At 55.7% G+C, this 23,184-nt stretch overlaps 1 protein-coding gene across 1 annotated transcript in view; it reads right to left on the bottom strand.

The window, feature by feature from the left end:
* Positions 1–202: 202 nt before the first annotated feature.
* Slc2a9 (solute carrier family 2 member 9) overlaps positions 203–23,184 on the bottom strand; it is a 48,182-nt gene continuing 25,200 nt past the window's right edge. The window contains exons 6-12 of the mRNA XM_048364220.1: positions 23,016–23,148; positions 15,784–15,971; positions 13,864–13,974; positions 10,363–10,464; positions 9,346–9,421; positions 3,331–3,458; positions 203–537 (exon numbers count right to left, since the gene is read on the bottom strand). Coding sequence (XP_048220177.1) covers positions 298–537; positions 3,331–3,458; positions 9,346–9,421; positions 10,363–10,464; positions 13,864–13,974; positions 15,784–15,971; positions 23,016–23,148 — 978 coding nt within the window. The 3' untranslated portion in view covers positions 203–297. The remainder of the gene's footprint in view (positions 538–3,330; positions 3,459–9,345; positions 9,422–10,362; positions 10,465–13,863; positions 13,975–15,783; positions 15,972–23,015; positions 23,149–23,184) is intronic.

Here is a 23,184-nt window from a genome sequence, read left to right as displayed (position 1 = left end):
CCAGACCAGAAGGTCTCCTTATTTAAGAGAGCATTCCAGTGCTATTTCCCCAATTTCCTGTCAAACCCACGGGTGAAGTCACAGAAGGCCAGCCTCTGTCGTGCCCAACGGTCCACTGAAACCTACGGAGATTCTTTCCAGCTTCCGGAAGAGTGCGGGGGGTTTTGAGCTGTTTAGAAATGCCCCTGTGAGATCGGAAGGGCTCGTTTGTAAAGGCTTGCATGGCTTCAGCTGTTTGAGTCCTCCAAACATGGGGAGATCTTTGGCTTGTTGAAATGGGGAGACCTTTGCCTCCATTCACACGACCCGGTTTCTGGCATAGTTGTCCAATGCGGGAGCCGTTCCGTTCTCCTTCTCGCCGTCTGCGGCGGGGCAGGCCTTCTCCTCGGGGGCGGGCACTTTGTTCCGACGGGCAAAGGCCTGGCTGATTTCAGCGTGGGTTCTGTTCTTGGTCTCAGGCAGGACGAAGTAGAAGTAGAGTGCGCCTGCAATGCATATGGCGGCAAAGACAAGGAAGCAGTAGGAACCCAGACTTTTCTGTGGAAAGGCAGGGACAAGAAGACATGTAACCAACCACTGGAAAGAGGAAGTAGCAGTCTTGATTGCTTAAAAACATTTTTGTTGTTGTTGTTGCAGATTTGGCATTTCCAAGTTGGCCATCACAAAAGCAAGAATGTAACATGGGAAGCCTATTGTCTTAGCTTCCTGTTTTGTGTTCCCCGCATTTTTCTTCCCACTTCCACTATGCACCACGAGACACATGGGAAGAGAACCATTCCAGTCCCCAAGAATAATAAGTTTGGTGTTTCCAATATGTGAAAGATCTAAACTCACTTTGACCCAACCTTGCACAAATAAGAGAGACTAGAGAAAGTAAAAAGACACGGCTGTTGCAGATGCTTCTTGGTGTCCTGATTAGAGCCAGGAGAGACCTCCCGCTTCGTGGGGACTTGGGCCCCGCTGCTGCTTCTGGGCCTCGAGGGGCATCTGGTTTGCATGAGGTGCTCAGCAGAGTTTGGGAGTGAAAGGTTTCCTGCCTGCTGTGGACAAATAGCTACTAAGCCAAAGAGGGCGCGATGATACAAGTAGGAGTATTGGTTGTCTGCTTTTAGCCCATTCTACTTCATTCTTTCATTTGAAGAAAACCCCCACCCCCTGCTCTCGGGGCATAGCATTTAGAGCTTGACCTCTCACGCCAATCTGAGGCTGAGCAGACAGCACCTCTGAGACTCCTCCTGCCTCTCGTGCAACGGCAGTGCTGTTAAAATTAAGTCTTATATACAGTGGCGCTTGCGGCAAGTGTCCCACACTGTGGGGGGCTTTGCTCTCAGTGTGTGGGTACCTTCCATGCCCCCCCACCATAGGTAGCATGGAGGAGTGGGGACTCTGCCAATCCAGTGGGATCCGAATTCTAGCACTATTGTTCACGTGATGCCAACACCAAAGACCTGGCATTTCAGTGCCCTGACCATCAGTCACTTCCCCAGTGGGTACCGCCGTGGCACAGCTCCTGGGGTCCTGAAGACGAAATGGGAGCATCTGGGTCCTGGCGCTACACACCCCTGCGAAGTGGGCATCTGACTTGTCCAGTCACACACCAAGCCTTCCGACCTGCGCCGGCTCTCCTCCCCCATGGAAGCACCTCTACCCCTTGGCCTAAGAAAGAGCTTTCTTCCTGCACTTAACGAATGACCTGGTCTGTGGCCTTTTGTTATAGCAGCACGGACAGCTAGGACGAACCCCCATACCCTGCCCCAGGGGAGATGACTGCCCTGGTGTTGCCACAGACCCGATGGCAGACGCCAATCTCCCCACCGCCCCTCCCTTCCAACCTCGAGCCGAGCCCCGGCGCTGGTGGTTGGCGCCGCAGAACGGCTCGGGGGGGAGAGGCTTGGTGAGAAGAGGCTGCCCAGCGACTCGGCGAGGCGAGCGATTACCCGGCCTGCGTCTGGAGTCGGGTCCTTGGTGGTGGGCTCCCGTCTAGCTCAGCCCTCCGCTCGGATCAGAACACTAAACCGCAGTAATTTCTGCTGCGTGTCCAGAACATCCTGCTGGGGGTGGCAGGCGGGAGAAAAACCAGCCTGGTGTTCTCTCCCCAGACTGTCCTTGTTCGAGCCCCGGCTTGGTCTGGAGAGGAACGAGGCCAAGGTGGCAGGCGTGCTGGCTTGGGGACACACTGTTGGCCGGCAGTGCTTATCCACACCTGTAATGTGGGCACTATTTTTGGATAAGGCAACCAAGGGGGGGAGGTGAAGATTTTGGTCCCATTTTCTGGGCTACGCAGAACAGTTAAGAGCTGAGGCACTGTGGCGTCTTTACTGGGGTGAGCAATTGGACCCCCCACCCGGCGAAGAGCAACCCCCCTCCTTTCCTCTTCCCTTTGCCAGCGGACTTAAAAGCTATTAAGTGTAATCTCACCACCTCTGTAAATACATCTTTTATGCTATTGGAAATGGCCATGAAAATGTTCCAGATTCTCTGATTCAGACAAAAGTCTCTTTGGCAGAATATAGCATTGATGTTAAAATGATGCTAAAAATGGAAGGCCATTTTGGCAAAGTGCTACTTTTACCTTGCTATTTAGATAAAACAAAAATCTCAGCTTTTTTCCCCCCCCCTACTCCCGTGAGTGAGAACCGGGTGAGAATGTAAGGGCTCCCTTGAACAAGGCAGAAAGACAGGAAGGACCTCCTTGGTGACATGGCCACGGTCTCTACACCTCCTCCTACACCCAGGGAGCTTTTGTAGATCAGTGTTGTTGGGGTGAGCTGGGCATGGTCTACAAACCTGGTCACAAAACTAATGTCATACAGCCCCTCATGTCGTCGTTTAGAAGGAGCCATTCAACAGTTCCTCAAAAGCTCACGCCTGTCATCCTAGCTACTCAGGAGGCTGAGCTCTGAGAACTGAGGTTCGAAGCCAGCCCAGGCAGAAAAGTCCCTGTGAGACTCTTATCTCCAGTGACCCACTCGGAAACTGGAAGTGGTGCTGTGGCTCAAGGGGTAGAGCGCTAGTCTTGAGCACAAAGAGGCTCAGGGACGGCGCCCAGGTCCTGAGTTCAAGCCCTGCAACCGACAAAAATAACTAAACAAGTACAGGTGTCAGCCACGGTGCCCTCTGAGAGAAGAGGACCTTCAGTTAAAACACAGTTCCTTTCTTCTTAAGGGAGAATCGTATGAATTGGAGGGAGGGAGAGAGGGAGGGAGGGAGGGAGGGAGGGAGGGAGGGAGGGAGGGAGGGAGGGAGGGAGAGCTGCTCTGTCCTCAGCTAGCCTCCACAGGCTGCGGAACGCAGGGTGAGCCCCCACAAGCAGCCTCTTGCTGGTCATACCTGGATGTAGGGGAAGAGGAGGCCCACGGCGAAGTTGGACAGCCAGTTGACGGTGCCCGCGATCATGAAGGCTGCTGGGCGCTGTGACTGCTGGAAGAACTCACCGGTCAGGATGAAGGGGATGCCGCCTGTGTCAAGAGCCGGGTGGGAGTGAGCCACCCACCCCGGACTCCGCGAGCCAGGCCGCAGGACCACCCCGGGGTAGGGATGCTCTCCTGTCCGGAGCAGCTCTGCCCGTGCGGAGGTTTGAGGAGAGGACGCTGGCACTGAGGACCCTCCGCCCTTCAGCTCTGAGGGGTGGAAACGCGTCCCTGGGTGGGCTTATCCAAAGCAGGAAGCCAGCGTCCTCGAGACCCTCTGAGCATCTCCAGCCCGGTCACAGACTGAGCACTGCCTAGAGGCCTCTGAAGTATGAACAATCCACATTTATAGAGCCCAGAGGCTGCTAGCTCGCCACAGGGCTAAACATGTGCGCCGACTATATTAAATACCAAAAGGGCACCGAATGTAATCTAACCTACCACATAATGTGACCTACAGATGTTCAGATCACTTGCTTATAATGTTCGCTTGTGAGCACTTGGGAAAGTTCTAGAACAGACATCACTCTAGGCCAGGAAGAGACTACAATGCAACATTGAAAGTGTGGTTTTGACTGAACGTCTGTTGTGTTTTGTTTGTGGACCGGCTGTTGCTTCCTAGCCCAGGCTCCGCTTGAACTCATAATCCCCCTACCACAGCGTCCTGAGCTCAGTTTTCGTACATTGTGAAGTCAAAACACTGTAAGTAAAGCCATGCTGAGTGGGAACCCATGTTTTTACCATGTTAGGAATATAGTCAATCTAGCCTTCAGACGGAAGCCACAAGAGCCAGGCTGGGATTGGTTCCCTCATTCTTGGATGAGGAAACCGGAGCCCAGGGCAGTCACTTGAGTTGTTCAAGGTTACCCAGCTCCTGAGTGTCAGGCTGAGAACTCAGGCCGGAACCTAGGTGTCCAAACTCCAAGTTTCTCCCTTATAAGTCTCCTTTGAGAGAGCGGGCAGAAGCCCCTACCCAGGTGGTTCTCCTTTAGTCCTTAACTTCTCTTGGCTGGGTGTGGGGTTAGCCCTGTTCCTGATTTGGCGGGGAGGGTGCAGCTTAGAGGCAACGCCATTTTAAGTGGAGATAATTGATCATCCAAGAGACTGCCCAATGCAACTGCAGGGTGTCAATCACCTCCCCGGTCACCACGGCAACTGGACTACCTGCACTGAGTTGTACACGTACTCAGCTCTCTTGTCCAAGCACCGCTGAGGTGTGCCCTCTCCCTTCCCTACATATTCTGCTCAGTGAGAGTGGACATTGGTTCCCCCGCCCAGATGCAGGACCTGTGACGCAGTGTGGTTTGTTCTTTAGTGGAGTTGCCAGTCTGCCATTCTGATGGCATCTCGGAATTCCTCAGACATGGCCGGGTGGGTAGTGGGAGGAGAGACACCAAACACAGCTGGAAGACCACCCAGTAGGATTTAGTCATGCTGTGGACACCCAACAATGATTTTCTGGCTGTGGCTCTCCAACAGGGGTGGTCCGGCATGTCCCTGCCTCCAGGGAACGCCCTCATCTGGTAGGGGAGACAAGGTGACTTGTTTCGAGGGGGTGAGTGAGAGCCTGAGTAGAGCCAAGTGTGACTAGCACCCAAGATGCCCGGGGCCGTGGGGGTGGCCCAGCAGGTCTGGGGAGGCCTCTCTGGGTCTTCGGTGGTGGACACGTGGCTGTTGAAGACCCAGGGAGGCTCATGATGGGTGGGGAGATGGGAAGGCAGAGGTCTGACCACGAGGATGGGGCCAAGGTCTAGGATGGCCAATCTACCTGGACACGTAAAGGAAGGAGACAGGGAGAGTGGGTGAGGCGGGGTGACAAAGGCCAGCAGGACAGTGTCCAGCTCCTGTAGACCAGGGGACCAAGGGCTTGACTACCGAAGAAAACCACCGGCGGTGAAGTGGCCAACTCGCACTTCAGAGAGAGCGCTGCTTGCTGGGGGAAGGATGGGAGTGAGCGGGTGGACGCAGTGGTCTCGGGAGAAATCCAGAGCGGAGGCGATGGTTCTGCGGGCGAGCTCAGGGGCAGCAGAGAAGGCACAGGAAGGGAGATGACTGAGAGACTCTTGAGCCCTTGTGTGGGGGGGTGAGTCCCAATCACTCACCATCAAGCCCCCCCGAGGTCTACAGAGCCTCAGGGCCAGATCGGATGCCAGCTTGTCACTCTGGGGCTCACAGGGTTGCCAGCCCACTCTGCTGCCAGAAGCTTTGGGCCCAGGTCGACTATCAGGCTATGTAGACTGCGAGCCCGCCGGGCAGATGCCACCTCCGTCTGCCTGGCCCCGTGGTGACAGGCTGCAGGCATGCTGGGCTCTCCTGGCTTGACTTCATGTTCACGGCTCAACTGGGAGAAGCCGGGACTTGCCGTGGACCACAGAGCGAGGGGACTCTACAGCCGGAAGGAATCGAGCGGAACGTGCTACTGAAGTCCAGCCACCTCCTGGACTCTTGCCGCACTTCACCATTCCCTAAGACCATATGGAAACAGTTCATCTCAGGCGCATCCTCCTCCGAGGCTCCGTGGGGGTGTGGTGTGGCGGTTGGTGACACCAACGGCGTTGCTCCACCATGAATGACTACCACCACCTCCCCTTCTGGATTGCTGTGGCCACTAATTCACACGCGTGATAGCGGAATTAAATCTCTCTACATAAACTCATTTCCGAGAACGCAATATGTCCTGGGCAGTGGCAGCTAATTTTGTTTTACATGGGTTTGTTTAAAAAAAAAAAGTTATGAGTAGTACATGGTAATTTGGGGCCAGGATGTGTCTCTTCATTTATGGATCTAATCATATTAGCGTTTATATACCTGTTTCTTCTAGGCAATCATTTCCGCTTGGTCAGGAAGTTAATTTACCTGTCCTTCTGCTTTGTACATGTTTTTTTTTTTTCTGACTCCTGGGGGGGGGGGGGAAAGGCCACGTGGTTTTTTTGAAGTGGAGCAAGACCAGAACTCAAACTTGCTACCTAAGGCTTTCAGTCACTGGCCAGTGTTCTACCACCTGAGCCACGCCTCCAGCCCCCACTTGACTTCGGGCGTGAGCCGTAGGGCTTTGCACTTTCTAGATGGGCACCCTCCTGCTTGAGCCACGCCTCTAGTCCTTTTGCTCTGGTTATGACTGAACAAGGGTCTTGTTTTGGAATGCCGTCCTTCTATTTGTTCTTCCCACCGTTGAGATGAAAGGCACACCACTTTTCTGTGAAGATGAGGTCTCACATATTATTATTATTATTATTATTTTTTGGCCTGGGCTAGCCTGGAACTTTGCTCCTCTCACCCTCTGCGCTGGAGTCACTGAGCTCGCCAGTGTTCAGTGAGGCTTGGGATCTGATTTTGGCCTCACGGATGCAGTTAGTTGTACGGAGGCCACGGCCACGGTCAGGGCTCTGTCCACTGCCCATTCATTCTCTCACTGGACAGACGTGTGCAGGCGCCATGCCGGGAGACTTCCTCTCGGCTCTCTGGGGTGTGGTATGTGGTCCACCTGCAGACCCGCCTCCAGCCCTGACACCTGGCCAGGCCACGGAAGTCCTGCTGCGGTGGTGAGGGCTGAAACCCTCACCAATGTGGCTCGAAATTCAGGGTCCAGACTCTCCCCTGACCCGTGCAAAATCGGAGACTCAAGCTCACAGATACGACAGAATCAAAAGGAGTCATGCACAGACAAGATGTCCATAAATACATGCGTTCCCTCATCTCTCTCCCGTGGATCCGTCACGGGCTCCGTCTCCCCCGTGGGAGGAGGCAGATGGAAGTAGATGCTTTCCGCTTCCTTCTCCGCCGATGTGGCAGCCATGCGGCTGGCATGCAGTCCACACCCAGGAGGAGCAGGGCTTTGGCTCTTCCACTGGCCTCTCGTCTGCCTCCGTGTCTCGCATCCTCCTGGGTTGGGTCTGTCTCCCACACTCCCCAGGCTCGAGAGCCCTGCTTGGGGGCTCTGTTCCTCTCAGGCTTAGAACTGGCCGGCCTCAGGGCAGCCTCCGCGTCCTGGCCTCCCAGTGAACCGCAAGGCTCCACAATGGCAGCCTGCGTGCGGTGGACGTCTGGCCCTGCGGCTCCTCCTCCGCGGGGCAGGTGGCCCCTGGGGTGTGATCAACACACGCAGCGCATTGGATCTTCCTCCCCAGTTTCTGCCACGGAGCTCCCGAGAGCCTTGGAACTTCCCGAAGAACCAGAACACGGGAGTGTATGCTAATGAGGGGGCGGGGCGTCTCGTAGCCACTCAGGAGCCAGTCCCGCCTAGGGGGCTGGAGCTTTGGACCCCATCTTCAGGAAGAGCGGGCAGGTGGGCAGACTGAGGCACGGCAGCAAGTTAGCACGCTTGGGCAGTCTTTTCATATTGAGCCAGTAAAATAAATGGTGGAGTTGCTGCGTTTCCGTCCCCGTGGCAGGGGGCCATTAAGAATAGAACACGTAAGAATTATGGATGCTCCTCCGGGCTCTTAGGTCCTCCTCTGCACCTCTACTGTCACCGTGGCCCTAACCCCCCCTAGCCAGCTTCCTTGGGGCTGGGAACACAGTCAGACCCTAGGAAGATTTTTCCAGCTGGAGTGTAGACACTCGTCCATAGTGACCTCTTCTTCAAAGGCAAAGCTCTTTACTCGGGCTTCATGAATGAGACATTTCTGCCGCTGCCTCCGGGTTACGCACACGCATAAAATATGTCCCAAGACGCTGCCTTCCTTGTTTTCCTTCGTTCCTTCTGCCTGATCTCAACCCCCTGTCACATCTCCTTGCATCCATCTGCTCTCCAGAGGAGCTGCCAGAGGCGAGCGAGCTCCTTGGCTCTCTCCTGGGCGCGCAGCTCTTCACGTCGAATCCCAGAGAGCAGCCCCACGCGGAGGGAGGGCTGTGTCTTCCACGCTCATCTCCATGGCCGCTTCCCCACGGTGACTCCTCTGGGGGCTTTTCGCTGCTTTCTGTCCACGAAGATGGGAGGAGAGAGAGAACCCTCACAACTTAAATGGCAGGTTCCCTGAGACGGGGAATTTCCGTTGGGCCTTGATCTGCGTAGTCAACCCGAGTCTCCACACTGCTTCCCCAGTCTTGTCCACCTGTGGCCAAGGTCACGTCTAGTTGTGGAGGCCCGGCTGCCAGTGAACAGTGCGTGCGTGTGTGTGTGTGTGTGTGTGTGTGTGTGTGTGTGTATTTGAGTAGTGGATAGTTGAGGTTAACAACTGATGGGGATTGAACATCTCAAATCTCAGAGATACAGCACACTACAGAGACATGAGAGCCATGTTTGCAGCCTCTGGGGCAGAACCAACCACCATGAGAAAGACCCCAGAGGGCTGGGAGCCGGGGGGAACAGAAAAGGCCAAGCTCTGTGGCTTTGGTCAGCAACACACAGGCAGGTTTGTGGATGCAACCAGTCAGGCCCATCCATGGAACCGGGGGGGGGGGGGGGTGGAGGGCCCCCGCCTAAGGCGGACATTTGCTGTTCTCTCTGGCAGCACGGCTGTTCTAGACGAAGCTAACACGAGAAGCACAGAATCCACAGCATGGGGCCTGGCCTTGCCCAAGTGGCCCACGCTCGCCGCCCAGGTGCAGGGTCCACAGGGCCCTCTGCAGGGGGTGCTCGCACTCGTAATCCAAGCCATCAACCCCTAGTGCAGCATCGCCCTGCCTTCCACATCGTCCCCTGCCTCTCAGGGGCGTGGACTGTGCCTCGACCGTCTGGTGCCAAGCCAGTCCCGCCTGGATCTGGCTCGCGGCTTGCCACATCGTCGCTGCGTGCGTTCCGTGTGACGCGCTCATCTTTGGGTCGACACGCTTGCTAGTGCCTTTCAAGGCGTTCCACCGCGTTTAAGTAAGGGGCAGGCAGGGTCCCATCAGGCCTTGCTTCTGTTGGCTCCCCATCTTATGAGGAGGCCCCCCCCCCCACCTTGGTGGTGCCATGAGCTCCTGGGCGAGCAGGATCAGGCCGGTCCCTTACCTGGTCCGCTGCAGAAGGAAGCAATGATGGCCAGGATGCCCACAATGCTCAGGTAGGGGACCCAGGGGGCGCGGTCCTGCGGGGAAGAGCAAGGCGGCGGGGGAGGGGCGGCCGTCAGGAAGGAGATGTCCCCGCCACCCCCCGATGTCCCTATTCTCTGCTGGCCAGTGACTTTCTGCTTGTGGACAAGCCACTGTCACACACGCCCGTGCTATTCTCTCTTCTAGAGAGGTCCGAACAGCAGCAGGCCCAGCGGATCAGCACCGTGCCCAATGTTTAACCGGGTGGTTCGTTTTCAAAAACATAAAATAAAATACCGTGATGCTTCGGTGGTTGCAAGCGTGGGGGGAACCCCCCCATTCAGGACACGTAGTACGTGTTCAATTAACGCACGCTGCCTGGCAACGGGCAGAAAGGCGAGATGTGGGCTTTGGCATCTCAGAGTCTTAGGTTCCAATCCCAGCTCGGCCACGGTTGAGCGTTGTGACCTCGGTCATCGCGCTCATGGTGCCCGAGCACCGAGTCCTCCTTCCCAGCGAGGGGGGAGATTGGACTATCGCAGGGATGAGGCACCCCGGCACCCCCCCCTTCATAACGGCGCTCACCGGGCCCCGGCTCGAGTGCCTTTCTCAGGGAGTCCTCCGAGCACCGGGGACTGCGTGTGGCAGTTCCACTGTCCCCGCTTCAGAATGGGGCACGGGAGGAGCGGACACGGTGGGTGGCTCGCCGAGCTTTTCGTTACAGGTGGATCCAGAGCGCCCCGGCCCGCAGCCGGGGAAGGGAGGGGGAGGGGGCGTGGGGGGGGGCCCGGCAGCCCGTGCTGCAAGGTGAGGGGGCGAGCAGAGCCCTCCGAGGGGCTGCGGAGGAGACACGCCTCGCGTTAAATCACACACACAGCCGCCCAGTGGCCGTGAGTGACGGGACCGGGGCTCAGATCTCCCGTCTCCCGTCGGCAAAGCCCCCCCCCCCCCAGCTGGAGCTCCTCCCCCTCCCCCCGGAGGCGTGGCCGGGCCTCACCTGAAGTGTCAGCGTGACGGTGAGCGTCCCGAAGAAGAGGGCCATGAGCCCGAAGCCACCGATGAGCAGAGCCCTCCTTCCCAGGCGCTCGATGACCAGACCCTAGGCCGGGGGGAGAGCACAGGCCAGCGCCTTATCAGTCCACCGGGAGCAGCAAACACAGGGAATGGCGGCCCTGGGACCTGGCCCCGGGGTCACGGTGCGAGGTTATTTGACCCTGTGACGGCTCAGATACTGGCCACTTTCTCCCAGCCACGGGCAGAGAATCAAAGATCATTCTGAGAAAGACAAGGGGGAGAAGAGAGAGCCCTTCTGGAGCGGCTGCTGTGTCGGCTGGTTCCTCTCTTCTTCCTCCCCTGCAGGAAGTAGGTCTGGAGGAAGGACACGGGAGGACATGGCCACTCCAGCTCTCCCGCCTCCTTCCAAGCCAGCTTGCCTTACAGGAAGCTTCCCTGAGCTTCTGTGCCACAGGTTTCATGGGGAGAGATGCCCGGGGCCGGGCATGTGGAGGGGGCGTGGAGAAGGTTCTCAGAATCTCCACGCTGTCCACATCCGGAGGGTTGGTTTCTGCTGGGTGCGAGATGCAGGGGGGCCGAGAGCATGGATGGGGTTTGTCAAAAGTCAGAGCAAACTTCTCAGAGGACTAAGGAAGCGGGCAGATTCTAGCCCCCTCCCAGCGAGGCTGGAAAATTCCCGAACTCTTGCTCTTTGTCATCCTGGTTATTTATTTTAAGGAGAGCTGGTCAAAGATTCCTGGCCAAAGGTCATTACTGCTGTATTGTTAATACTGGCAAGGATGTAGAAAGAGAGATAAATCCACCAAGAATTGAATTGGTAAAATATGTTCTGGAATGTCTAGATGCTAAATATATAGGAATTAACAGACTTTTATAGAATTGTGAGATACACACACACACACACACACACACATACACACACACACACCATGTGAAATACAGTTACGTTAAGCTAATAGATCCTGTACAGATAAGTACAGGAATCATTTGTGATGGTTAACTTTGTGGGGGAGCATGCGAATACTATATTACTTGCCTTTGTTTTAGTTTTATAAGTTGAGCTTTTTTTCACGTAAAAGAAGGGAGGAGGGGGGAGGGGGGAAATGAGGGAGGAGGTAACAAATTGTACAAGAAATGTACCCACTGCCTTATGTATGAAACGGTAACCCCTCTGTACATCATTTTGATGATAAGTAATTATTCAGGAAAAAAAAAGAAGGGAGGAAGACCAAACAAAAACCAGAATTAGTTTACGGGGGTGCAAATGTCTGCCTCCCGAGTCAGTCTTTATACTTTTCCTGTCCCCAGTGCTCACCCAAGCAAAGTTTCATAACCGTGTAAAAACGTATGTGTCCTGCGATACAAGGATGCCATAGTCAATCTTGTGGCCCCTAGGGCAGGGCCCAGATAACTAGACTGTGTGGGAACTTTGTGTCCTGAGTGTGTTAGAGGTCGTGGGGCGTGCCCCCAGTGACCTGAAGCTGACCGCCGCTGCTGTTACTGGAATATCAACGTGCATTACATTGTTCCCCCGCGATCAACACGGCTGCGCCGATAGTAATGCGGTTCCCCTTGCCCAAGCAGTGGAATGGAAACAGTACACAGTTACACTGCCAATGTTAACCTACGCCATCTCCACTGTGACCCGGAGACAATGGATGCAACAAGTGTGTCACCTTGCTACTCTGAGGAGACAGTGTAACTAAAATGAACACACATGCTGTTTTTTGATTTCCAGGGTTTGAAGGTTTCTCCAACGGTGTGTAAAGCTCCTGGCAGAGCACTTGCCTGGCATGTGTGATTGTGGGGGGGGGGGGTTGTTCGAGCCTTCCCCGATCTCAGTATTTGCAAGTGTACCCCCCCCCCCCACAGAGCACTCGGCAGCCATTATTTCTGAGCATGCCCACATTCAGGGCTCCTGTGGAGGGAGGGGCACGCATCATTTTCCTGATGTCACTTCGATGAAGCTGTCTCCTGAACATAGTGCAGACAACGTGTCCTCCCCGATTGGCAAGTGACCCCAGGAAACGGCTTCCTGGGGGCCGGGCTCCTTCCTTCTCCCTCTCCCTTCCCTTCAAGGACACAGGGATTTGTGTGAACACAGAGTCCTTCCTCCGTGTGAGGGTGTGATCTCAAGATGAGCAGTGCTGGGGAAGTTGCTGAAGCCAACTGGGGGTGACGGTCAGCCCTCACGCTCCCAAGAAACCCCCCTGGGACTCCTGAGTTGAGGGCTACTCAGCCCTCAGCAGCCAGCACCGCCCCCCCCCCCGCCCCCCCACACTGCTGGGATATCTGCTATCATTGGCAGTAAAATTCCAGCAGTTACATCGTGTCTGGGTTCAATCTCCCCTTCTTGTAAGGACAGTCATACTGGATTAGGGGGTCCAACCAACCCTAGTATAACTCCATCTTGGCTGAACGAATGACATCCAGCCACAATTCTATTTCCAAATCAGGCCCAATGCTGAGGTGCTGAGGGTTTAAGGGTATTAATTTTCAAGAATGACAATTCAACCTATAATAATAACAATACTAATAATGAATATTTATAAGTACCTATTCTAAGCATGGAGCACCGTGGTGTAACCTTCACAATACCAGCGGAGGTAGCTGTGTTATCATCTCCACTTTCCCTAAGAGAAAAATGGCTATCAGAGAGGCAGGTGCAAGGTCACCTTTAGTTCAGGAAAGACCCGATCCCAAACTCTCCTGTCTGCTCGGTCACCTCCAGCCACTTTCTTCTTTTTTTAAAAAAATGTGCTGGATCTGGCCAGGCACCTGTAGCTCTCGCCTGTCATCCTAGCTACCCAGGAGGCTGAGATGGGAGGACCTCACTTCACAGCCAGCTTGGGTGGAAAACTCCATGGGACTCTAATCTCCAACGACCACCAGAAAACCAGAAGTGGAGCAGAAAGCCAGAAGTAGAGCTGTGGATCAAGTGGTAGAGCTCCGACCTCGAGTGAAAGAGATGAAGGACAGCAGCCAGGCTCTGAGTTCAAGCACCCACGGCAAAGGATCCCGCGAAACCCTCAGCCCACTCCGACAATCCCAGCTCCCCCGCAGGGGGCAGAGTCTCAGCTCCCGGGATTCAGGATGTGAGCATCTTTAGGGGTCACTATTGTTGTCCTTGCAGAGTATACCCATTTTACAGATGGGAAAATAAGCTTAGCGCTGTGGGCCCAGACCCCCATCAACACAAGAGCGGAGACGTGAACCTCCCGTGCAAGGGGAAACTGAGGCAAAGAGAGGGGAGTCCAGTATCGCACAGCTGAGCGGTTCCAGAGAGCCAGGATTCAAATCCCGGTTCCAGTGTGGGAAAGAAGGAGCTGTGACTGGTGAGACAGAAGAGAGCGAGAGGCAGAAGGGAAGCTCCGCGGGTGGATGGCGTGTCACCGCGGTGGCCACGGGGCGGGGCTGTGCTGTCTTGAGTCCCCGCAGGGCTGTCCACCCCCCTTCCCCAGTCCCCGGGCCCCCAGGGACTCACCGAGAAGATGGCGGCCAGCGTCTCAATGCCGCCGGTGCTCAGCGTGATGTACGGGATCTTTCCCTGAGCGATCCCAGCCTTCCCGAAGATGCTGTTGGTGTAGAACCAGATCTGCCGTGTGCGGAAGACGGGGAGGGAGGTCAGAGAGAAGGCCCTGTCTAGGTCGGTGAGCTCTGCGCTAAATCCAGAGCCACGCGGTTTCCTTCCTCGCGGACGGACCTCACGCTGGAGACGGTGTGGCTGAGCCTGCCTTGCTATGAAGGGTGACCATGAGATAGAGACAGAACTAGTGCTTGGCCCCCACAAATCCTCTTTTTTTTCCCCGTTAAACAGAGGTTTTCTGCTGTCAGGATGGTGGGTGTGGTGGCTGGAGCATCAGCAGCCCTTTTGGAGCATTCGGTGACCTTGGGCCAACACCAGGAGTTCTCAGGATAACGTTGTGGAGTTCTCAGGATAACGTTGTGAGCATTAGACGAGATCCATGTCCTACCTTTTATCGCCCGCTAGAAAACTATCATTGTAAACCCATCAGGGGTATGTGTGCTGCCATTCTCAAAACTTGTGCACGGCATAGTCTGCCTACCTAGGCCCAGAACCCCTAGCCTTGGGATGGAAGTGGCCTAGTCAGCGTCGGAGCAGGAAGTGAGGAAGTTACCCTCTCCTCCCTGATTGGAGGGATCGTGCCATTGATTATCCAGACTCGGGTCCACCTGGGAGAAGTAATCATGGATGGTCTCGGGTCATCCTGGGTAAACCGAGATAATCCGGGCCTGGTGGCAGCCCTTCCCTCTTCCTTGGGAGGCAGAAAGCCTGCCCCCCCTGTGTGGAGATCCCCTCCTCCCGGGCAGGGGCGGCAGGATCGTGGAGACGCGGCTCCTTCTCTGACTGGCTGTGTGGCCCCAAGCAACTCATTCGCCCCAAGTTAAAGCGGAACGATGGACCCATCTTGTCCGCCCTGGGGGGTGCCCGCCACTGAGTAAGGTTGTCCGACTCCCTCCGAGTGGAGGTCAGTGGGGTGGAGTCTCAGCCTCGGGTTTGCAGAAGGGCCGGCAGGAAGCTGCGCATGCGTGAACCCCCGGGCGGCCGGGCGGCCAGTCCGGCCAGTGCGCGGCGGGGCCGGCTGCCAGCGACAGAGGCTTCAGGCACACAGAGATGGAGCACAGCCTTCCGCGTGGACATCCACGGCGGCCATCCGCGTGGCCCTTGACGCGCGTGGGTTAAAGGTGCGAGGCGGGGAGCCGTCGTGCGTGCTGCGTCCGCCTCTCCTTTGCCTCTGTCTTTGGGCTGATCCTTGGCTGCCATGTCTGGAGTACAGAGGTAGTAGCCCCCAAACTCCTAATTCATTCATTCCTTCATCCTGCCCTTAGCACTATGACCGGACGGGGGAAAAAAAAAGCAGAAGAAGGAGCAACATGGCCTCTCGCCACCCTGGAGGGGCATTGTTGCACGGAAGCAGAGCATGCCTGCTTGTAACTCCTAGAGGAGCGCCTTTCCTTGTCACTGTCCCTCCCCCCTCCACACCCCCAAACACACCCTGCTGGCTTGGGGCCGGGGGGGGGGGGGCTCTTGCTCATGCCATAGAAAGGCAGAGCCGGGTGACAGGGGCCACCCACCTGCCCTGCTCGGGGCTCAGCCAGGCTCTGGGGAAGGGGCCCCTCCAGGCCCCCCGGCCACCCTGATGCATGCACCCCATCCCCAGATGAGGGACTCAGACCCCAGAGGATCCCGGAAGCAAGGGTGATGAGAAGGATTCCTCGCATGGGAGACTGCGCCTCCGGGGCGCAGAGGGGAGACACGGCTGGGGGCCCCAAACCCGACGGGAAGGACTTTGACCCAGATGCCAAGACGTCATGGAAAGCCCGGTGGCCCAGCCCCAACGACCCCTCCGTGCCCGGGGTTCCCAGGGGGCCCGGCACTCACCGCATTGAGGCCGCAAAGCTGGTAGCAGGCCATGGTGACCACCACGGTGACCACCTGCCAGCGCACTGAGCGCGCCCCGAGCAGCTCCCGGACCGACGCCAGGCGCACGTTCCTCCGCAGCCGGCTCTCCGACAGCGCCTCGTCCACCTCCGCCGACACGTCCGCCTTCCCCAGGAGCGTCTGCAGCGCTGCACAGGGAGAGCACCGACCTGAGCGGGAGGAGGGCGGCCGCGGGCTCCGCCCTCCACGCCCCGCGGGCACCGCAGGCTCCCGTGGTACAATGGGAACACGGGGAGATGCCCTGCTATCGCCAAGACCACCGGGGGGGGGGGTCGGGGAGAGGAGCAGAGTCTCGGGATTACCCCCCCCCCGGAAGGGAGAGGGGATCAGGGTTCGAATCCACGCAGGGGGACAGGGACGGGGGTGTGTCCCGCTTGTCTGTGGTTCCTGATCCTGTGGCTGCTGCGATCATTGGGGGGTGGGCTCACTTGGTGGCGCTGAGGCATGGGAGCAAAGAGCCAGGGCTAAGAGCGAGAGAACAAGCGCTGTTTTAATAGGTGACTTGACTTCTCTCACACTGATGGTTGGCCTGGAACTCTGAACCGGTATACCTTCGAGAAACGGCAAGAAGAAAATCACCTGGACAGACTCCTCCTGGGACTAAAAGGAGACCGTGTTAAAGGAAAACAGCTCTTAACCATAGACTTCTTTTGCCCTAAACAAATCTCCTCCTCCTCCTCCTCCTCCTCCTCCTCCTCCTCTTCTTATTCTTCTTCTTCCTCCTCTTCCTCTTCTTCCTCCTCTTCCTCCTCCTCCTCCTTCTTCTTCTTCCTCTTCTTCCTCCTCCTCCTCCTCCTCCTCCTCCTCCTCCTCCTCCTCCTCCTCCTCCTTCTTCTTTTCCTTCTCCTTCTCCTTCTTCTTCCTCCTCCTCCCCTTCCTTACTTGTAGGTCATGGAGCTTGAACTCAGGGTCTGGGCACTGTCCCTGAGCTTTCTGGGCTCAAGGCTGGTGCTCTACCACTTGGGCCCCAGCTCCACTTTGGATTTCTCTGGCTGTTAATTGGAGGTAAGAGTCTCATGAACTTTCGTGTCCCGGCTGGCTTCACTCCGCTTACCTTGTTGTCTTTAAGTAGTTGTGCAAGGTTTCCATTCAGCATGACAGCTGGTGAGAACAACGCCTCTCGATCAGTGTCACCCCTCCCATCGCCTCCCACCTCTCCCACGTCAATGAAGGAGACCGTGTCTCTGGGAAGCTTAAACTAGCTTTAGGTTCTAAGGACATAGGATACAATTAAAAGAAGCCAGAGGGTTAACTTGGCACATGGGGAAATGAGGCTGGCACAGAGCGAGGAACCTCCAGACCCTGCTCTGACCCGAGTCTCACAAATGTCCCTTCCACAGAGCCTGGTGCTCCTCACGGTCTTCGCCTGCGGCCCCTCGGGACCGGGGCTTTGCTGCTTTCTGCCTCGCTAAATGAACTTCTATTAGGTGGCATGGCTCATGCCTGTCATCCTAGCTACTCAGGAGGCTGAGAGCTGAGGCTCTGGTTCAAAGTCAGCCTGGGCAGGACAGTCCGTGAGACTCTTATCTCCAATGAACCACCCGGAACCAACCCAAACCAAAATAAAACAAGAGCCAGAAGTGGAGCTCAATTGGTACATTGCTATCCTTGAGCATAAAAACTCTGAGTTCAAGCCCCAGGAGGGGCACAACAACAACAACAACAACAAATTTCTATAAACTTGTCACCCACCTATTTCAATTCTTCCCTGTGACACCATCAGCGGCTTGGTTGGCATGGGAACCACGGTCCAGGTCACCAACGCCACATGCTAGGTTGAGGTGGCATCCTCTGGGAACCTCCCTGGGCTTGAACCCATCCCGGTTCTGGTGACAATACCGTACTTCCCCTGCTCAGAGCCTGCCCCTCGGCCACTGCCCTCTCTAGGTGCATTCATTGGGTGTGTCCTGCTTGCCTGGCCCCAGGGGCTCGTCCTCAGGGGAGGGAGTGGTGGAGAGGGGGCCCAAGGCTGCTTCCCCCCCCCCCCTCCCCACAATGAGCCTAGAAGGTGTATGCCCCGATTTGAAAGTCTCCAAGAGCTCGGCTTTCCTGGGCTCACACTGGGGCTGGTGGTCCGTGTCATTTCCGGGCTGCACGCTGGAAAGCTCCAGCCGCAGGGCAATGCTCCCCTTTCCCCCAAGACCTCAATTGTGTAACCGTCTGCACCGGAAGGCTCCGAGGTGGGCTGAGATGCTAACGGCCGGATCACGGGGGCATGCGTTTAGAGCATTGTAAATATTCAGTGCTCTGAGAGTCTGCCCGTGGGGGGCGGGGGGGTGGGGGGGGGGACAGGCGGCTAGGCCAGGGCAGACACAGCGGGCAGCCGCTGTAACGACTTGCTCAGCGCCACGGGGCGTGTGAAATTGCTCATCTTAAGCAGGAAAAGAAAAGTAAAGCTGTTAAAGTCGCCCCGGAGTTTTCCGAAAGCAAGCTCCTCAGGGCTTCGGAGTGTCCTTTCCAGCTCAGCAGCGAAATCTGCTGCTGGTGTCTCTTTGAGAGCTGCAATTTAACACTTTTCCCAAGGCTAATTAAAAGTGAAGAAGGGAAAATGTGTAATCACCAAAAAATGCGCACTATTTCTGCAGTGTGCACGACATCATCTTATTTCTAACATGTCCCTAAAGTCCAAGTGCAACATGCAAAATAATTCTAGAGTCTGGAGTCAGTAACATACTCCTCTTTCCTCCTTGACATACACGTTTTCCATTATCGAACAACAAAATTATTTACAGCACTTCTTTCCCTTTTCACATCGATTTCCAGGAAGCTCTCAGCCAACCTCAACACACAGAATAGTGCCCCTCCAGCAAACGGATTCATGCCCAGTCCCTACAGCAAGCCCTTTCCTGGCCAGCGGGCGTTCGCAGACGTGGGCTTGGCGTGGGAAGCGCTCGGTGGACGCCTGGGCGGGTGTGGGGTGGCTCGTGGGCTTTTCTGGAAGGCTGACTTCGCTTCCACGAATGCCCTGGCTTTCATCTTAAAGTGCGGGACAGAAGAACGGCGGCTGAGGTGACACGTGCCAAGCTGGACCTCCGGGGCGGCACCGTCAAGCGCCTTCAAGGGACCTGTCGCGGGGACGCCGGCTGACCGGAGCTCTGGGTTCTGACTGAGGGGCGGTTCTGGAGGCTGAGACGGTGGGCGGCAGGGTGGGGTCGGATGACTTCTTTTCCACCGCCGGGAAGCCGGGGCTCAAGGCTGAAGTCGAGCGGAGAGAGGAGACGCTTCCCGGCTGGCAGACGCTGCCTGCGGGCGTGGCGGAGCGAGCTCTCTGCGTTTCCCTTAAGTGCCAGCGCGGTGACCCAGTTACCTCCTCAGAGACCCCGCTCTGGCCACTCATACCGGGGCTGAGGCTGCAACGCAGAAAATTGGGGACACGCAATTTGGCCCGCGGCATGTCCCCTGGAGTTGTCTGCTGCCATTGTCACAGATGGCTGAGTTCCTACTTTTTGTCATGCCCATGAGAGGAATAAAGATTTTTTTTTCGTCTCGTTTGTAGGGCTTGAACTCAGGACCCGGGCATTGTTCCTGAGCTTTTCTGCTGAAGGCCAGCGCTCTACCACTTGAGCCACAGCGCCACTTCGGTTTTCTGGTGGTTCATGGCAGATAAGAGTGTCTAGACTTTCCTTCTCGGGCTGGCTTTGAACCATGATCCTCAGATCTCAGCCTCCTGCGTGGCTAGGATGGTAAGCGTGAGCCACCGTGTCTGGCAAAGGGGCACGTTCCTGAGCAGTAGGACTCGAGGCCCAGAAGCACCTCAGACCAAGGAAGTGGTGACCAGAAGTTGTGCTGACGATAGATCCGCTCAGGACCTCAAACGCCTGCCGAGCAGCCCCCTGCAGCAAAAGCACGGAGTGCTGAGAGGCAAGAGAAAAGCAGATAGGCCCAGGAGACAGAGCTGGGTTCCAACCCTGCCGCCAGTCCCCGGCGGGACCATGCCGAGTCACCCGCTACAGCCTCGCACGCCCCCTCCCGCAGGCCTGATCACAACTTGGTGAGTTAATTCCTGCCTAGCACACTTGCACCTGCGGCGCATCGGCGGGAGGTCAAGGCGCGGGAGCCGGCTCAGGGCCACGCGGCCTGGCTCTCCATCCCAGCTCTTCCACCCAGTGGCTTTCCGTGCCTCCGTTTCCTCATCTGTGGCATGCACGGACGTAACAGCCGTCAGGTTGCTTAAAAGTATTAAACATCAGCACACATGACCTTATTAGAATAGTGTTGACTCTGGATAAACTAAGGATTGAGGTAGGAGGTCCTTACTGCCTTTTCTGTTTGGTTGGGTGATCGGCTGGATGTGAGGGGTTGAGTCCTGTCCCCCATAAAGACCCCTTTAAGTCCTAACTCCTGGCATGTGGCCTTCTTCGGAAAGTCCGCATGGGTGGAGATTGGAGTTAAGATGAGGTCGTGTTGGACGACCGGGGCCTTGATCCCGTGACTCTTGTAGGAAGACAAGGGATGCAGTGACTCACAGAGGAGACGACCAGGTGTGGACGGGGCAGAGGCTGGAGTGATGGAGCCAAATCCAGTGAGGACCTGGAGCCCAGGAGCGGCCGTTACCCCCCGGGGGGGGGGGCGAGCCAGCGGGGCCCGCGGACGCCGGGACTCCAGACATCTCCCGGGCAACTGCGTCCAAATCAGTTTCTGTCGCCCCGAGCCATCCGCTGTGGCCCTTCACTACGACGGCGGTGTCCACGCCTGGTCACGGGACGCCCCGCCCTTGGGGATCTGTGTCGAGAGGAGCGCGGAGCTCCTTTCTTCGGCACAGCGTGGGACTCCGCGCTTCTAAAAATCGGTTTTGTGGAGACATTTATTATTAACGACTCTTGGAATTGGAAGGGGAGAAGCCACTGGGCTTTAGTGCGGGTCTATTGTCTTTTTATTGCCCAGAACTGTGGATCTTAAGTATGGTAGGAAGAAGGGGGTCTAGAGGAAATCATGGGGTCCGGGGCATGGCTTTTATAGCACTTTATTATAGATTAGTCCCCACGTCTTCGTGCAGCCCAGATGAGGACAGAGAGGCGGCCAGCTGCGCAGAGGAGCAGACAGAGAGCTGCTAGTCTTTCTTTGCTTTTAGCAACTCGACTGGTTGGTGAATTTGCGGGTGGTGATCTTTGGTTTTCATTGAAACAATCCTAAGAAATGTACAGGTGTTCATTTTAGGGACCCAAGAGAACCCCGTGCCCACAGAACCCTACATGACAGTCACCGCGGTGGCGCAGACTGACACGGGATAGTGCTCCCTCTCCTCTAGCAGGGGACAAGCCTGCTGCCCTCCTCCGTGGCCACTGACGAGGCGTAGCAGGGATGTGTGTGTGTGTGTGTGCGCGCAGGCAGGTGTACGTCTGCGCCAGTCCTGGGGCTTGAACTCAGGAACTGGGTGCTGCCCCTGCGCTTTTCCGCTCTACCGCTTTAGCCGCAGCTCCATGCCTGGATGTTTTGTAGTTTACTAGAGATATGAGTCTCATGGACGTTCCTTCCCTGGGCTGGCTTTGAACCATTAATCCTCAGATCTCAGCCTTCTGGGTAGGATTGTGAGCCACCAACACCTGGGCAAGCAGGGAGTTTTAAAGCTTAAGATGTAATTAATCTATTTCCTCGACGTAAAGATGCCATTTTTAACAGGAATGAGAAACTAGCAGCTTTTCAGGAAAAATCATGTCAGGAAAAGGGACTATTCAGAAATGTTTCCATTACCGAATGGCTTGGTAGCCCAACTCAGGCACCGAGGTCACTAAATCAAAGCTTTCATATCTCACACTTAAAAACATGCCACTTGTAAAGGGTTAGAAAAAAGCTAGGTGCTAAAAGCTGGGAGTGGAGATGTGGCTCAAGTGGTAGAGCACCATCCTCGATTAAAAATGTAAGGGGACAGTGCTCAGACACTGAGTTCAAGTCCTAGTACTGGCGTGTACACACACATACACACACACACACACACACACACACACACACGGAAATAAAATATTTTTGTTAAAAATCTTCCAACTGAAGAGATTCAGTGGGTCTTGCTTGCCAAAGCATATGAAGGCAACCTCTTCTCATTATTTTTCCAGGACAAGTGTATCGACACTAGAGAAGATGGAAATTCACGGGCTGCATTTCCACCTCTCAAATTCCTTGCTCTAGTGGTTGGATTGCTGGCTGGATACCAAGTACGTTCAGCTCGCAGACTTGTCGCCACCTCCCTCTACATACCACGTTCTGTGAGGTTCCCCCTCAAGACCATCAAGGTCATTGAAATGACCTTGGTTAATGCTCTGAGCTGGCCTTGAACCTTGATCTTCCCATCTCTAATGCCCTAGTAGATGAGCTTAAAAGCCTGTGCCATCATGCCCGGAGAAGGATTATTGCTTTTTAGAGGAGAACTTCCTCCACCTGACACAAGGAGAGGGCTCCGTCCATGTGGTCCAGAGATGAGCCCTCTGGGGACACCATGCACGTGGGACTTGGCTGTGGACTTCTAGCTGACGGATTCCTTCATGTACAAAATGAATCTCTGCTGCTTCAAAGCTAGCCAGCCTATGGAGTGACAAGGTCAGACCGCAGAGCAGCTTACCCAAGTCCTGTTGCCTGACTACCACACTGCCAACCCGGTCTCAACTTATATAGCAAAACAACTGGACTGTTCATTCTACTCTGTCTACTTCTGGATAAAATGGTTTTGTCCTTCTGTCCTCTGATTGTGAAAGCGGTAATCTCGAATCTCTTACTTTACCCACCCTTTGGACATTGAAGGAAAGCCACCCGGGGTCATTCCCAGACCCCATTGGGAGCCTCCTCTTAGGGGAGGCTTCCTCTATGTAATGTTGCTGTTCATTCTGTGCCTGCATTTTTCTCTGGCCTGGCTTATAAATGTGAAGGCAGGGGCAGTTGAAGAACCGTAAAGGCCACAATGTACCTAAACCACTAGGAAACCCAAGTTTGTGTCATCCCTAGAGTGGACAGTGAAGAGATCTGGGTCTTAGCCTGTCTTGCTTGACATTTCTGGACTCCCTGGGTATCTCCTCTGTGCATCTACAGCAGGGCCACTCAGGAAGTTCAACAAGGAAGGGTCCTGTGGTGTCCAGCACAGTACCTGCAGGAAGGAATCAAGATGGCGCCACTTCCTGTGCCTACTGGCCTCGGTCTCGGCACACCGCACACTGACCCCATTCACAAAAGGCCAGAGCCCTTACCTTTCACAGCTCCTGTCTCGTCATGTTTCTCCAAGAGCAGGTAGCGAGGGCTCTCAGGGAGGAAGGGCAGGATGGCTAACTGTACCACAGCAGGGACAATGATCACTCCGAACAGGTATGGCCAGGTGCTCTCCTGTGGGAGGAGAACATGGCCATGAAGCAGGCGGCC

This window comes from Perognathus longimembris, chromosome 16 (genome assembly GCF_023159225.1).
Source record: "Perognathus longimembris pacificus isolate PPM17 chromosome 16, ASM2315922v1, whole genome shotgun sequence".
Lineage (NCBI taxonomy): Eukaryota > Metazoa > Chordata > Mammalia > Rodentia > Heteromyidae > Perognathus > Perognathus longimembris.
Note: the sequence above shows the minus strand (reverse complement) of the source record. Positions and strands in the feature narration are given on the sequence as shown.